This window comes from Esox lucius, chromosome 4, assembly GCF_011004845.1.
Source record: "Esox lucius isolate fEsoLuc1 chromosome 4, fEsoLuc1.pri, whole genome shotgun sequence".
Classification (NCBI taxonomy): domain Eukaryota; kingdom Metazoa; phylum Chordata; class Actinopteri; order Esociformes; family Esocidae; genus Esox; species Esox lucius.
Window position 1 is genome coordinate 30,036,584 of NC_047572.1, and position 16,286 is coordinate 30,052,869.

At 45.4% G+C, this 16,286-nt stretch overlaps 1 protein-coding gene across 1 annotated transcript; it reads right to left on the bottom strand.

Moving 5' to 3' along the window:
• Positions 1-4,276: 4,276 nt before the first annotated feature.
• LOC114839865 (probable carboxypeptidase X1) lies at positions 4,277-13,310 on the bottom strand. The gene is made up of 11 exons (XM_034291984.1): positions 12,842-13,310; positions 10,570-10,679; positions 10,243-10,382; positions 10,028-10,112; positions 9,638-9,791; positions 9,426-9,517; positions 7,851-7,974; positions 7,178-7,226; positions 6,366-6,444; positions 6,177-6,279; positions 4,277-5,024 (listed from the first exon to the last, which is right to left on the bottom strand). The coding sequence occupies exons 1-11, from the start codon at positions 13,197-13,199 to the stop codon at positions 4,714-4,716; spliced, it is 1,605 nt and encodes a 534-aa protein (XP_034147875.1). The 5' UTR covers positions 13,200-13,310; the 3' UTR covers positions 4,277-4,713.
• Positions 13,311-16,286: the final 2,976 nt, after the last annotated feature.

Consider the following 16,286-nt stretch of genomic DNA (forward strand, 5'->3'; position numbering starts at 1 on the left):
TAGGGTTCTGCTAGGTGTTTTCTACCTTCCTGCCAGCCAGGTGTTTTGTCTAATGCATATCATTTCTTGACAGCAGGGAGGGCAGCTATCGAAAGTATTGTGGGCGGGCATTCTCGTGGCACTGGCCTGTGTGGTCCTATCACTGACCACGACCCTGCTGTGTCGTTTTGCCAGCAGAAGACGCCATGGAGGACGCAACCATCTTGATGTGAAATACTTTAGAAAATAAAACATTGGTTTGAAAAATGGGTGGTAATGCAATGCTTTATTTTGGATCCACTTGTAACATTGTCCCTTGGCTTGCAAGGACATCCAAAGCCAGCACCTGTTTTGGTTGTATAACGATAAACCATAGAAATACAGATATAAGAAGTCTTATAATCCATCCATCCATCCATCTTCTTCCGCTTATCCGGGGCCGGGTCGCGGGGGCAGCAGTCTAAGCAGGGATGCCCAGACTTCCCTCTCCCCAGACACTTCCTCCAGCTCTTCCGGGGGGACACCGAGGCGCTCCCAGGCCAGCCGGGAGACATAGTCCCTCCAGCGTGTCCTAGGTCTTCCCCGGGGTCTCCTCCCGGTGGGACGGGACCGGAACACCTTCCCAGGAAGGCATTCCGGAGGCATCCGAAAAAGATGCCCAAGCCACCTCAGCTGACCCCTCTCGATGTGGAGGAGCAGCGGCTCTACTCTGAGCTCCTCCCGGGTGACCGAGCTTCTCACCCTATCTCTAAGGGATCGCCCGGCCACCCTGCGGAGAAAGCTCATTTCGGCCGCCTGTATCCGGGATCTTGTCCTTTCGGTCATGACCCAAAGCTCATGACCATAGGTGAGAGTAGGAACGTAGATTGACTGGTAAATCGAGAGCTTCGCCTTGCGGCTCAGCTCTTTCTTCACCATGACAGACAGATACATCGACTGCATTACTGCAGAAGCTGCACCGATCCGTCTGTCAATCTCCCGTTCCATCCTTCCCTCACTCGTGAACAAGACCCCTAGATACTTAAACTCCTCCACTTGAGGCAGGCACTCTCCACCAACCTGAAGTGGGCAAGCCACCCTTTTCCGACTGAGGACCATGGCCTCGGATTTGGAGGTACTGATTTTCATCCCCACCGCTTCACACTCGGCTGCAAACCGTCCCAGTGCATGCTGAAGGTCCTGGTTAGAAGGGGCCAACACGACAACATCATCTGCAAAGAGCAGAGACGAAATTGTGTGGTCCCCAAACCTGATACCCTCCGGCCCCTGGCTGCGCCTAGAAATTCTGTCCATAAAAATTACGAACAGAACCGGTTACAAAGGGCAGCCCTGCCGGAGTCCAACATGCACTGGGAACAAGTCTGACTTACTGCCGGCAATGCGGACCAAGCTCCTGCTTCGATTGTACAGGGACCTGACAGCCCTTAGCAAAGGACCCAGGACCCCATATTCCCCAAGCACCCTCCACAAGATGCCGCGAGGGACACAGTCGAATGCCTTCTCCAAATCCACAAAACACATGTGGATTGGTTGGGCAAACTCCCATGAACCCTCCAACACCCCGTAGAGGGTACAGAGCTGGTCCAGTGTTCCACGGCCCGGACGAAAACCACACTGTTCCTCCTGAATCCGAGGTTCTACTATCGGCCGTATTCTCCTCTCCAGAACCCAGGCATAGACTTTCCCGGGGAGGCTGAGAAGTGTGATCCCCCTATAGTTGGAACACACCCTCCAGTCCCCCTTCTTAAAATAAGGGACCACCACCCCGGTCTGCCATCCCAGAGGCACTGTCCCTGACTGCCACGCGATGTTGCACAGGCGTGTCAACCAAGACAGCCCCACAACATCCAGAGACTTGAGGTACTCAGGGCGCATCTCATCCACCCCCAGTGCCTTGCCATCGAGGAGTTTCTTGACCACCTCAGTGACTTCAGCCTGGGTGATGGACGAGTCCACCTCTGAGCCCTCATCCTCTGCTTCCTCAATGGAAGAAGTGACAGCGGGATTGAGGAGATCCTCGAAGTACTCCTTCCACCGCCCGACGACATCCTCAGTTGAGGTCAACAGCTGCCCACCTCTACTGTAAACAGCGTTGGTAGGGCACTGTTTCCCTCTCCTGAGGCGCCGGATGGTTTGCCAGAATCTCTTCGAGGCCAGCCGATAGTCCTTCTCCATGGCCTCACCGAACTCCTCCCAGGCCCGAGTTTTTGCCTCCACAACCAGGCCTGATAGGACTCCTTCTTCAGCTTGACGGCATCCCTTACTTCCGGTGTCCACCACCGGGTTCGGGGATTGCCGCCTCGACAGGCACCGGAGACCTTACGCCCACAGCTCCGAGCGGCCGCTTCGACAATGGCGGTGGAGAACATGGTCCACTCGGACTCAATATCTCCAGCCTCCCTCGGGATCCAGTCGAAGCTCTGCCGGAGGTGGGAGTTAAAGATCTCTCTGACAGGAGACTCGGCCAGACGTTCCCAGCAGACCCTTACAGTACGCTTGGGCCTGCCGAGTCTGTCCAGCTTCCTCCCCCGCCATTGGATCCAACTCACCACCAGGTGGTGATCAGTTGACAGCTCCGCCCCTCTCTTCACCCGAGTGTCCAAGACATACGGCCGCAGGTCAGATGAGACGACAACAAAGTCGATCATCGACCTGCGGCCTAGGGTTTCCTGGTGCCACGTGCACTGATGGACACCCTTATGCTTGAACATGGTGTTCGTTATGGACAAACAGTGACTAGCACAGAAGTCCAATAACCGACCACCACTCGGGTTCAGATCCGGGGGGCCGTTCCTCCCAATCACGCCCCTCCAGGTGTCACTGTCGTTGCCCACGTGGGCGTTGAAGTCCCCCAGTAGAACAATAGAGTCCCCAGTCGGAGCACTTTCCAGCACCCCTCCCAGAGACTCCAAGAAGGTCGGGTACTCTGCACTGCCGTTCGGCCCGTAGGCACAAACAACAGTGAGAGACCTATCCCCGACCCGTAGGCGCAGGGAAACGACCCTCTCGTTCACCGGGGTAAACTCCAACACATGGCGGCAGAGCTGGGGAGCTATAAGCAAACCCACACCAGCCCGCCGCCTCTCACCATGGGCAACTCCAGAGTGGTGAAGAGTCCATCCTCTCTCAAGGAGTGTGGTTCCAGAGCCCAAGCCGTGCGTAGAGGTGATCCCGACTACCTCTAATCGGAACCTCTCAACCTCACGCACTAACTCAGGCTCCTTCCCCGCCAGCGAGGTGACATTTCACGTCCCTAGAGCCAGTTTCCGTGTCCAGAGATCGGGTTGTCTAGGCCCCTGCCTTCGGCTGCCGCCTGATCTTCTTCGCACCAGCCCCTTATGGTCCCTCCTGTGGGTGGTGAGCCCACGGGAGGGCGGCCCCATGTCGCCCGTTCGGGCTGAGCCCGGCCGGGCCCCATGGGGGAAGGCCCGGCCACCAGGCGCTCGCATACGAGCCCCAACCCCGGGCCTGGCTCCAGTCTTATAATTGAATGTAAAAAACATCTACTGTGTTGAAGAACTTTAAAAGCAGGGCTTGTCTCTATGGCAAAATACATATCAATTTAGCGATCAGTATGGATTTTTTTAAAATATGAAATTCACAACTCCACGGTGTATTTGATCAGTATCGAAACACTGAGATTAAGTTTATGCTGTTTTTAAACAATGTTAAAATCCGTAAAAGTAATTTGACAAAACTCATTTGCCAATCGCCACCCACACGTTTATATTAATTGTAGCAGAACCATGCAGAGTAGGAACTTAACTTTCTACCCCAGATGAAAGCTTCTGCCGAAAAGAATAACCTGTGGCACACCTTTGTACGTGAATGACAGCAGAAAACATTCAATCCCTGACGCCCCCCACCTCCCCCAACCCCCACCGTTCCACATCCTCAACAGAGGAAATCTGATTAAGTTCACAGGGTTAAATGAGGTAGGATGTCTAACTGGGTGATTATGTTTAGGTGTTTTATCTATCCACCCCCCCCCCACACCCACCACCCCCCAACACTGTCACACTGGTTCTCGTGCGCAGGGGGAATTCCAATGTGATGTCCACATTCAAGAATTGCGTACTTTATTAGAGTGGCCAGTTCAGCCATGAAGCCCAGGTGGGAATTGGTCAGCGACGCATCAGCTAATGTCGGATCGCTCCGATCACAATGTCAGATTGAACCCGTTTGGGGAACTCATTGGGGATTGATGTTACCAGTATTACACTGATGTTATTGTTGGTAGTATTGTAGACATGATTTAGTGATGGCACTAAGGTACCCCAGGGTTGCAGAACCCAATAACAAGACATAGTATGTACATTGCTGTACATAAGTTCTAAAATAAATGGTTAAACCAAATACGTGGTGTTTTCTGTATTAACATATAAATGTACGACATTCTACAATAAAGGAAGACCAATGTCAAAATGGTGCCAGATGGAACAAAAACCTTCAAGCTTCAAAGTTTAAAAGTCTATGCCAAATTCGTCTTGCATTTATTTGGTAAAATTGGATTATAATATGTAAATAAAAGCATATTTCTTTCAGCAATAAATCACTAAACCTTACCGGAAGGAAAATGCAATTCAGGAAAATGTCCCCATGACATTTCTTGTTCTGACCTTTAGTAGCCTCGCCCTAAAAAAACGCACACACTGACTTATACCAGGAAGTTTCATCACAATGTAATAAAAGCATTTTCCAGACATTGTGTGTTGTGGTTGACAGAACTCGAGGTCAAGATCCCAGACTGCGTACCCTCCTGCTAGCAGCCGCACGCCTGCGGTTTATTGTTTTGGTGCTTGCTCTCAGCTTTCGCAGACGCAGCTGCCGCAGTCTAATCTGCAGGTCTTTGGGAGGCTTGATCCCCTTGGCCAGCATCTCCTTCAGCCTCTGTCTGGGGGTCTTGGTGAGGCGGAAGTCACACACGGTGGGGTAGTGGTCATACATAACCTGGCACTGGCGCGTGGACGGGTTGTAGCCCTCTGCGCTTGCGGTGACTTCATACTCTCCGGGGTTTAGCAGGCGCCAGTAGTCCCCATCAGCGACTGCGGTAGAGGGAGGTGACCATATTAATCCGGGTTAGCAGATTTCACCTCAGTTCAAACAAGGGGAGTCTGCTGAGGATAGCTGGCTAATGCAACTTTCGGTATGTAGAAACAAATACAGCGCTGACAGATATACTATTAAGCAATCGGTTGTCGAGAAGCTGTGTCTCTGTCCCTCCCTTTCTTTGCTCCGTGACGTAGTGAGAGCAAATGGAATTCAAAAAAGGGAGAACCCCTCAAATATATAATGTGGAAAATTGTAAAATAGAGACAATGATTTTCCTTATCAAACCATTAGAACCCATGCACTACTACAGATTAAAAGGCTCACCTAAACAAACACTTCATCATGTTTCTAACCACTGCTTATGATGAACTGTATTTTCTCATTGAGCTCATGTCACACGTTGACTTTCTTAAATACAATGTGACATTTATTGTTACACTTTACAACAATGTGGACATGGTCATGGTTCACCCAGAGTTGTTTCCACTGCAGAACCTAGACCGGTCCAACCTTAAATGTGATTGTGTTAACGCTAATTAGTCTTTACAAGATATAAGCTACGTGACATATTCTTGCAGTGCCCTCTAGAGGTAAACTTCTGTATTCGGGGTTCAAGCATTTTTAGGCACATTCAGTTTTTCTGATTTTGCTGTTTTCAAATTGCTGGATAGATGTTTTAGGCTTCATATCAGGTAACCATATCATATAGACATCACAGTGCGAGTGATAAGCACCCATAAAACATAACGGTCAAATTGGGTCAAACACAGAAATGCCTCCAATAATTTGTCCACCATTCACTACCCCAAAGTGGATATTAGATCCACGTAACATAAAGCCTTAGTTCTTTGTATGCTCACCCTGACTCAGTTATGTCACCTATATCTTCCAGACAACGTCCCTGCTATCTATATCTCTGCCTGCGTTTAACCTGAAATACCCTAAATGCAGACGTGAACCACAATGCAATCGCATTAAGCCTCGATCACACCTGCAGCGTCAAAGCTTGCCGCGACATCGGAAGTTCATTCATTACTAATGGAACGCTACGCTAGTCCATTACGCCGCTGAATTGGCCGCTCATAGACGCACACAGCGATGCGTGTGACGATGCATGTGACGATGCGTGTGGGCTGAGGCAGTACCTGATCTAACGTGGTGGTCGATGTCATCCACTTTGATCACAGCGTCCGCGATGCCGGCCTCCGTGTCTTTGTCTCTGACCACCCCTTTGATTCCTCTGTGGACCTGGGATATAAAGGCGTTCCAGAGTTAGGACTGCACCGGAAACTAGCTTGCCACGGTTTAAACTGCGCTGGACGTTGGTGACGGACCTGCTCCATGTAGACCAGTAGAGACTCTCGGTTGTTCATCCACTCAGTGGGCAGGTTGTAAAAAACATGTCTCGGGCCACTGGTGTGTTTGAGAGGTTAAGGTAGACAGATAATTTAAACTCAGGAAGAAGATGTCATGGCTGAGGTGGGGGTTTCTTCCTGTTAGGAAAGTACTCTTTCATGCCATTGAGGTTTACCCTCATGTAATCCCTTGGCATAAAGCTCTGAAATCCAGCACATTCTCCTTAGGTTGTTATGCCTTTCAGAAAGTAATCTGAGAAAGAAGAGTTTTTGACCATTGAGTGTGAGTTATATAAAACCGCTGAACATATTAATTTAAAAAGATTGCATTTCAATGGTGTATTTTACTTGGCAAAAACAAGATTGGACTGAATCTAACACAACAACCAATACTGTACAAATATTTTTTGGCCTGGAAAATTACTCTCAGCTTCGGGAGAGCACAAATCGCGTCTGTTCCCATTCCCAAGGGGCTTCTATAGGTTCAGAGTGCAACGTTCCTGCAATGTTTTTCAACTTCCCGTCTCAGATTCAGTACACACCCATTACCCCTTCAAAGCAGCAATCTGGGCAGAGTTAGATAGTGCTATATAATAACATTTCTTAGGGGAAATTATTTTGTGCCCTTCAATGTCCTATGAAGTCAAAATGTGTAAATGGGTCCCTGAGAAAGTGTAAGATACAAATATGTTGCTCCTTTCACACAACGCACAAGGGTTTCTTGCAAAGGCAAAGGCGCATTTCTGAGGCTATAAATCCACTGACTTGAGTTCACATTAAATTACTGGCACCTTAAAGTCTTAGCCAGTAGAACATTCAACTTAAAGCCTGGCTTGACCTCTGCCAAGGAAATTGGAGATTAACAACCAAATTGAATAAAGATGACAGAAAAAAAAACATTCAAAGCTTTTTATTCTCTTACGAAACAGGCAGCCAACAATTTTGTTTATATTTTAAAGCTAGTCACCCTACTTTACTTTCTCCTTAGATTACAGTGCAAATTGCAGTGCAAAGTCTGCCCAGTTCCCTGTCCACGGCATTCCTGGCTCCGTGTCCCATTGTTCTGGCGGCAAATGGTATGAGGGTCTGCCAGAGATAAGCTCAATGGGGGCAGGGCACGCTCAGTGACTCCACCCAGCTCATGCAGGTGACCTGCGGGCCTCCTGTTGTTGACGCCTGGTCTACTCACCCAGCTCATGCAGGTGACCCGCGGGCCTCCTGTTGTTGACGCCTGATCTACTCACCCAGCTCATGCAGGTGACCCACGGGCCTCCTGTTGTTGACGCCTGGTCTACTCACCCAGCTCATGCAGGTGACCCGCGGGCCTCCTGTTGTTGACGCCTGGTCTACTCACCCAGCTCATGCAGGTGACCCACGGGCCTCCTGTTGTTGACGCCTGGTCTACTCACCCAGCTCATGCAGGTGACCCACGGGCCTCCTGTTGTTGACGCCTGGTCTACTCACCCAGCTCATGCTTTCCAGGGTTGTCTGATATCTCCATGACGTACATCTTCAGGCCCATATGGCTTTTCCCGATGCTGTAGATGCGTGTAATGTCAGGGCAGTCCTCAGTCACTGACTTCATGAGCTGAGGGACAGATTTGAATGGTTTTGAGCGTTATGGTGTTGTCTGTAGGCAGAAGACTTCCATTCCAGTGGAACCAAAGCTTGAGGCGGCCTACCAGACAACTAGACTGGTTTAATTCACGAAGCACCTGGAATAGTGATATGTTAAATGGATAGCTTGACCAGATTACAAAATGGTAGCCTTTCTGGTTCAAATCCCATTAGCCGAGAGACACATTTTAGCATTTGTGCCACAAATCCCAAAATGCTAGCATTTAGAAATCCTGAAAATAAACCAAAGCATGGAAATCTGTCCAAATGCTTCCATAGATTGGTGACAGAGTAAGGACACAGATGAGCCCTTTTGTTATTTGGATGAGCTATCCCTTTAAATCATGATGGCCAGATTTACACCTAGCTCCTCACTAGGCAGTAGTAGCAGTGTGGTGTGAAGTAGGAATGAAAAAAAAGTTTATATTTGTTTTTGGTGAGACTGTGGGAGTGTGGGAGCTCTGACCACAAAAACCTCAGTTTCTTGGACAGGTTTACTGTGACAGTCACAGATCCCATACATGCCTGCAGTCCCTGATGCTACATTTTGAGTGAACAAGATCACAAAATCATAGTTGGTAGGAGCATTTCATGAGCAACATTATTTAATTAAAAATTAAACAATAGTAACAATGTCATAACCAATATTAAAAGTTAAAAAAAATTGTAAGTTTGGGAATTACAGTGGTAATGAATTATCTATCTAGAAACAATTACTACAATTACTAGTAATAATAATAACAAACAAGATTTCCCAGAATATTATTCCGCTACTAAATATGTTTATAATATTTTATAATATTTATATGAAACCTACATTTATTTATATTCAATTTTACAGAAAGTAATCCAAGTAATCATTTAAATGAAGCCAGAATTTAATTATAGACAGTCTATAACACAAAGTGATTAGATCAATTAGAAGCAACAGACACATATTATATATAATGACTAACAAAGCACACTTCTTTGACATTAGAACTTAATTTCTCAGCTCCTGGTTAGCATAAAGATGAACCAAAGACACAGTACTCCTATGTGATTGGCCGCGGAAGATGTTTTGATCTGAGGGTGCTGACAGATGGATAACACGTGCCCATCAGTTGAGGTCAAACAGAAAGTGAATTTCATAGTTTTCTCTATATATTCATATTTCATTTATATATTTGTATCTATATAAAAATGTTAGCACTCAAGAATGTTACTGAATGTAACATTGGGGACATGACCCTAGTTTGGGAACCCCTGCTTTACAGCATTGGCAGCGCCATTGAGAGCTTCTACCATTTCTGTTTAATCAGCTGGGTGGAACTTCCTGTTGGAATAATTGGTATGTACCCAGTGTTTCTCTACATAGAACTTCATCCATGTACCATCTAAAGAACCCCAACAAGCCAACTGGTTTTCCACTTCATGTCTTACTTTCCTCATCTCCTTATAGTTGTGATGTCTGAAGTCCAACTTGTCGTGGGAGCTTTGCTCCGTCTGCTGCCAAGCATAGATGTTGTTGGGATCTACAGGAAGGACAAGGGCACAACAGAACAGAGAAATGCAGAAAGAAATGTAATGATAACTTTTGACTGTGTCATTACCGAACTGCACGGTTTTGACAAGGTTTGATGGTTGTGACCGACCAGGTAGTTTACAGCCCAGGACTTCGGCTCTCAGACAGACGGTTCCGTTCTCGTGCCAGGTCTGAGGATTGATGCGGATGTAACGTGCCACGGTTGATGACTCGTTAAACAGGGCCAACACTGGGGTTTCAGTGTCCTGGTTCCCCTGGAAAATCTACAGCACAAGAACAGTGATGGGGCTGAGGGGTCAGCTTGTCAACAGCCACAGTCTCCACTGCAATTGTGTTAGTAGGCAAGGATCAGCACGCAATCTGACAACTGGGTCACGAGGAACTTTCCATTACAACAGTAAGGTATTTAGTAGATTAACATGTGGAAGACTGTGTTTGGATGTCGTAGTGATTGAAAAAAGCCAATAGATAATGGGTTCTATGCGACATGTCAACTCACCGCCTCTTCAGATCCGTTCATAGCCGACTTCCAGATCAGCGTGTCATTACTGAACTGTACCTTGAAAGTCTCCACGAAGTTCCAGCTGTCAGAGGACGACATGGAGCAACTCAGCAATGTCCATACAGTGTGGTTGGGTCACTAGGCAAATGCGCCAAATTAATATTGCGCCTTCACAGAGGGCGCCTGGTGAATGCGTGGAGACCGCCACTGACCTCCAGATGGAACTGCGCCCCTGGAGGATGACCCCGGTGAAGCGGGTGGGTCGCAGGGCGTCCACCTCCAGCCACTGTTTCTTGTCCTCATATTGGGCACACCAGGCCCCATCATATATATCTCCGTCCTCTAGTCCCGACTACTGAGACAGAGAGACTTTATTCACAGAGGTTTTGCCGGTTGAAACACAAGTATTGGAGGTGGTTATCACAGAACAATACAAGGGCATAATGAAAACAATTGAGGCTCCATTTGCCTTTACTTTGGTACTAATGGCACTGTGTTTCATGACGCTGACCAGAGACTCCTATACTAACTGACCCGACCTGGATGTTGAGTCGACCTCGGTGAGGGCCGAGCCCACGGCGCTTGTAGGACGAGGCTCTCAGCTGCGTGTCCTTCACCCTGAGAGACTCCAGCCCCAGAGGAGGGCACTCTGACAGACACAGGGGACATCAAGGTCACACAACGGCAGAATACTGGACTTGCAGTGGAGCGTCATCAAAACCACTTCTCTCAGCACGACACGTTCATTGGAATTACACGCTTCATTTAAAAAGGAGCAGCGGTTGGAGGGAGACAGAGAGACTGCATGCACACACGTACAATTCGAAAAGACGTTTTAGCGCAAGAGACAATGAGAGTGAAGGTTTGAGAAGGGATTGTGAGAAGCAGAGCGGAAGCCTGAGGGAAGGAGGACGACCTCCTCCGTTTCTACTGCATTTCCATGTGAAGAGCACACAGGAGTTTATTGTCTGATGAGCCTGTTTGGCTGGCCATTTAGACTCTGGTCCCTGTGCCCGGCCAGGGCTGGTAGGCGTCTCTCTCAAGACCCTAATACCCTGTTGCCTTAGAAGCCTGCTGGATCTCTTAACTGGGTTCATTGTGACACAGAGCAGGCCACTGCTCTGAGAGATTACTGCTACTGAATATTTGTCAATAGTACTCTATATTCTGTCTCTCTGACAAATCAAGTATGTAATTGATCCAGTGAAAAAGTGAAGTGAAGCCATGAGACAGAATATGTGAACAATGATTTTGTTTTATTTATTAAAATGCTGTTCTCGCTCCCCCTTTGACAATTGGATGAACGTGATGACTCAACAGTTCCTAAAGAACTCACAATGTTCAGAGAGCAGTGGAAAAATCGAATAAGCTTTTTATTTCTAACCTCAAGAATTGGAATTGTTTCAATGACCGTGGAAACAGTCACAGACGATATCCATTTTCCGTAGACAGTCATTTAATCAGATATGTCTCCATTATTCATTGTGAAAAGCTACTAATGCACTGAATCATGAACATGACCTTTTTCGAAAAATAAAACCTAAATGGCCTCTACTTGGAGTGCTCTGCTCTCCTGCTTTGAGTCCTGTCCTCCCCTCTCACCCTCTGGCATATACAAGCACTTCCTGTTCGGCTCCAAGATATATCTCCCCTTATGGCCTCATTTCGGGTCTATTCCTGACATATTTCCCATTTAAAAATAGATCAGGGGTATCAGCCCCCTCCCCCACGGGTCAAGATCACGGAGTAGATACCCACAGGACAAGGTTTCTGTGCAGCACTGAGCAGGAAAAAAAAGTTACAGGGCAATTGAGAAAGAGTGAAATGGAAATCGAGCGAGAATGGCAGAGACAGAGTGGGTAAGATGTAGGCTACTGCAGATGAAAAAGTTGCAGCGGAGAACACATTCAAGCACGAGCAACAATTTAAGCCAGGGCATATTTTGTTCGGCTCTTTAAGCTCGGTGGCTATTCAATGTCAAGCATGGCTGTGACATGAGTTGTCGATGGCATTTTGCATTTCATAGACGAAATGGAAATGTACACCGTCTTTTCAACCAGACAGTATGTCATTGATTAGGGAATCCCCGTTCTCATACTGTAAGCCGATGCGGCTTGTTCCCCATACATACGTCCGACTGGCTTCCCTGGCAGCGACGGGTGTCCGGTAATTTTTTTAACCACCTTGGGCTTGTGCATCTTAGTCGACAGTTTGGGTTTCTTGACTTCCTTCCGTATCTTTTTTGGCCTCTTTTCTGCCATATTACTCCTGGTGGAGCGCTTGGCTACAGTACAAAGGGCAAACCCATCTCATGAACACACAGTCCATGAGAAATGTGACAGTAGGATGTCAGTCGTAAAGACTACAGTCTAACTGTAAAGACCAGCGCTGTCTGATGACCCGTGTCGACGAAACATCTAGTTCCTATCATCAACCCATAGCCCCCATCTAAAAACTACACCACACGGAATTGGGAATGTACAAGACCACAGCTACGGAGCATGGACAGAACCAACCCCTGTCACTAAAGTTTTCCCTGGTGTTAATCTTTCGTTGATGTTAATATTCCCTTTCGTTTTTAATATTTTCCGAGGTTAAATTTAAGGACCTGATGGACCACATCAGCGGTACCCTTTTTCCAAATGTCAGAAATATTTGCAAAAATAATTAGACTTGAAAGACAGACGAGAATTTGAAAACGTCTTCAACAATGTTAACACATCGGAACATAATTAACAAGAAGTACCGTTTTTTTAAAAAAAGATTACAGTGCCGTTGACCAGATTTAACATCGCCAAATTCAACGCTCACCTAATTCAAGTGGTTCATCCTCAAACTCTTTTTTCCATAATCTTTTTTCCACGTTCTTGTCAATGCCTTCATTCAAATCTTCAGTGTTAAAACTGTAGTTGGTGCTCGTTTGAGGTGGTCTAGTTGTCCGCAACTTTTCGGTAGTTGCAGATGTCAGTCTGACGGCGGGTGCACTGATGCTGTTATTGCTCGGGGTTATATTTGGCTTAGTTGCAGAGTCTCGTCTCTTTGTCGGAGTAATACTTTCAGTTGTATTATAATCCACACCTGAAGGTGTGCCACTGTCTGACGAAACGAAGCTATATGATACACATATCAAAAACGTTAAAACAATGCTCAAGTGTAGTGGTAGTGCCATTATTGTCCCTTCAGATTTTCCAGGTGAATATCGAACATTTAAACGTCCCCCACTCAACACGAAGGGACACTGCTACTCCCAATACCCACAGACTTACAAAACAAGGTCCCCTTAAACACTGTGTTGCGCATGTATAAGTAAACGGTACGGCGCTGCCTATAACGTTGCTGGTCCAGAACGCAAAAAAAAAACTGCATAATAAGAGCCTGTTTTATAAAACGTCACTTTTAAAACACGTCATGGTTCAATATTTATTGTTTGATAACTATTTCAAGCAGGGATCTGCAGGCTACTTCTATGTCAGTAACCTATAAATTAGTAATTGTCTTTCCCACCAGTATGTTTCTATCTGGCACTATTCAGATGTCCAATTACGTATCTATTTATGGAATTAACAGAGGACAGAGTAATACCGACGTCCGACATATTTATGGGCATGTGCTTCCATGTAGTGGTATTGATTGAGTATTACAACTAGAAAAAAGCTGAACTGGTGTAGCAAAAAAGGCTTTCCAGAAACACCGTTTCAAAAAATCTCGGAATCAGGTATAGCCTACATTTCTTTTAAATAATAAACCAATACGAACTATGCATCCACCGACCTCACCGAACTAAGTATTATTTAGATTTAATAGATGTGATTTTTTCTCAACACGTTTTTATGCCTGTCTTTGTAGCATGACAGCTGAGCATTACTACATCTCACTGTAGGATGTTTCCTTTTTCCGAGGACGGCCATACTAATGTCGTTTTTTCGTTTGTTTGCTGTAAATGTAACTAGCCGACATATATTGTCATGTCTTTATTTATTTATATTATTTTTAATTGCCTACCACCGTTGCTTTTTTCAATTAGCCTAGTTTATTACACTAATTTACATTTTACAGATAACCTAACCACAGTTTCGGTTCCAATCCAAGCGCCAGTGCGGTTTAACTAAGTCCAGGTGCTTACATTTTTTGGTTTCTATCAATCAAAGGTCGTTTGGCAGCTCTTCAAAATGGGCTGTTTTGTCACGGAGGTTAAAAGTTTAATTGTAGACATGAAGTCCCCAAGAGGAGACCCAGTAAATCTCCCACGTGGCCCTGGTGATGTTCTTTCCCTCCCGGACCATCTTACTTACTGTGAGTGTGGGGGCCAAACTTCGGGTTTGTCCTCTACCTGGCAAATGTAGTACTGTTTCACAGGTTTTGGACTAATTAATTAATGTCCCAATAGTGCTAAGTGGTATATTTCGGTTTTTAGCTATTATATAAAAAACATTTATCTTTTCATATGTAAGTTCTTCGGTTTTGTCATGGTGATATATTATGAAGGGATTTGTGTCAACAGTAAAATAGGAGAACATTAACTACCACAGCACAGTATCTTAAGACTGGGATCTTCTTAAATACATGTAATGTTAATTCAGATATCATTTCGTTGGATTTTATTCATATGTCTGTAGTGGGTGGGGGTGGGTCAATAATTTGGACACCGATTGTTTTTAGAAAACAATATATTACTTGCTAAAAATATACGTTTTAGGTAGTCATATTATTAAAATAATATATAATATACTTTTCCCATGCTTTAGCATAACATATAGTTAATCGCCAGTGTTGTGTATTCAATACTCTTTTGCTCATTTAATAAAAGGTGCCAATCATTTTGTTGGTGCCAGCACGGTCTTGTGAGTAGGCCGCTGTCCACGGTCCTTAATTGGCTACACAGCACAGCTGAGATTTTGCGCCAGTCTGTCACCTCAAATACAAACTGGGCTGTGTAGATGGAGTGTAGATGGAGTGTAGATGGAGGTACTACCAAAATGCAAGAAACACCTTACCGGAATTTCTGGAAATGTTTCCGGATTTTGGCAAACCAACTATAATTAAATGGCATATCAAAGGCTACGTTGGTTTGTTTAGCAAGTTGCCAAAACAAAACAAAAACTGCCAAAACATTTTATTTTCACCTGACACTCACGCTATATTATTGGATATTAGTCACGCAATGGTTAAAAATATATCTCCCCAAAAAGGCATTCTTACTATATTACGCTTAATGAAATAGATTTATTTTTCATGGAATACATACATTGATCATTGTGTTCATCTGAACCGTTAACATTGCAGGATTTCAATGCAATTTCATGTTGTGTAAATGGGATTATATGTTTAGGCGCGGTAAACACACTAGATGGCGACAGTGACCAGATTGTGAACTGAAAAGGCTGAGAGCCGAAGTAGGGACCAACGGATATTGTTTTGCTTTGTTTTGTGTGTGGATATTTTTTATTTCTGCTGATGTATTCCGGTCATGAAGACAGCATTTGATAGTTGACTTCTAATTAATATCCAGTTTCTGTAATGCTGAAAAATAATGAATTCATTGCTTACACTAAATGTCGTCAGGTATTGAATACTTTTTTAATGAATAGTATGGATAGAAAACTCTGTGTGTGTATGTGTGTAGAAAAACACGGCGGACAAGTATGAAGTAGACTACGCAATATTATTTGTCCTTGGTAGATAACAACTCACTACAGATGACTTACGCTACTCTACTGTATGAACGTTATTCGAAACATACTTTCATAGTTGGCTTTTTATCACGTTTATATCCGTCGACTTATGAGGAATTATAAAGGGATGTTTCTGCATTATGCAGTGAGGTTTTGTCAGGGCATTGTTCATTTGAGCAAACACTCGAGAAGACTTTCCGGTCCCCCCTAAGTTATGCATGCTTTCCTAATGATTCATAGTTGCAAGGTATTTCGATGTTCGCTCAGCTTCCTGCCAACCCTTATCTGGAAAAAGGAATTCTCACACCTGAGTACTTGGAGCTTTGTTAGTTGCATGTTTGTCGCCAATATCCTGCCGTGTCTCGTGAGCCCGGGTGTTGTGGTCAAGCCTTGACTGTGTTTAAAGCACTGGCGGTAAACCCATGCAATGATATGAGAGCAAAGAGCTCACTTAGATACTGACATTATTTGAAATTGTGAATGCCGCTTCAGTTTTGTGATCACATATTTTTTTCATTGTAATGTGCAACTTCAACATACGTGTTCGTGATTTTTCTCTAACTGACACACAAACGCACGTGCGC

Bases quoted from the DNA above. Each gene is read 5' to 3' on its own strand.
- LOC114839865 (XM_034291984.1), bottom strand. From the start codon at position 13,199: ATGGCACTACCACTACACTTGAGCATTGTTTTAACGTTTTTGATATGT. The intron at 7,227-7,850 runs GTGAGTAGACCA...TTTCCTTGGCAG, and splicing joins CCCTGGAAAGCATGAGCTGG to AGGTCAAGCCAGGCTTTAAG. The intron at 6,280-6,365 runs GTCCGTCACCAA...TTTATATCCCAG, and splicing joins TACTGGTCTACATGGAGCAG to GTCCACAGAGGAATCAAAGG.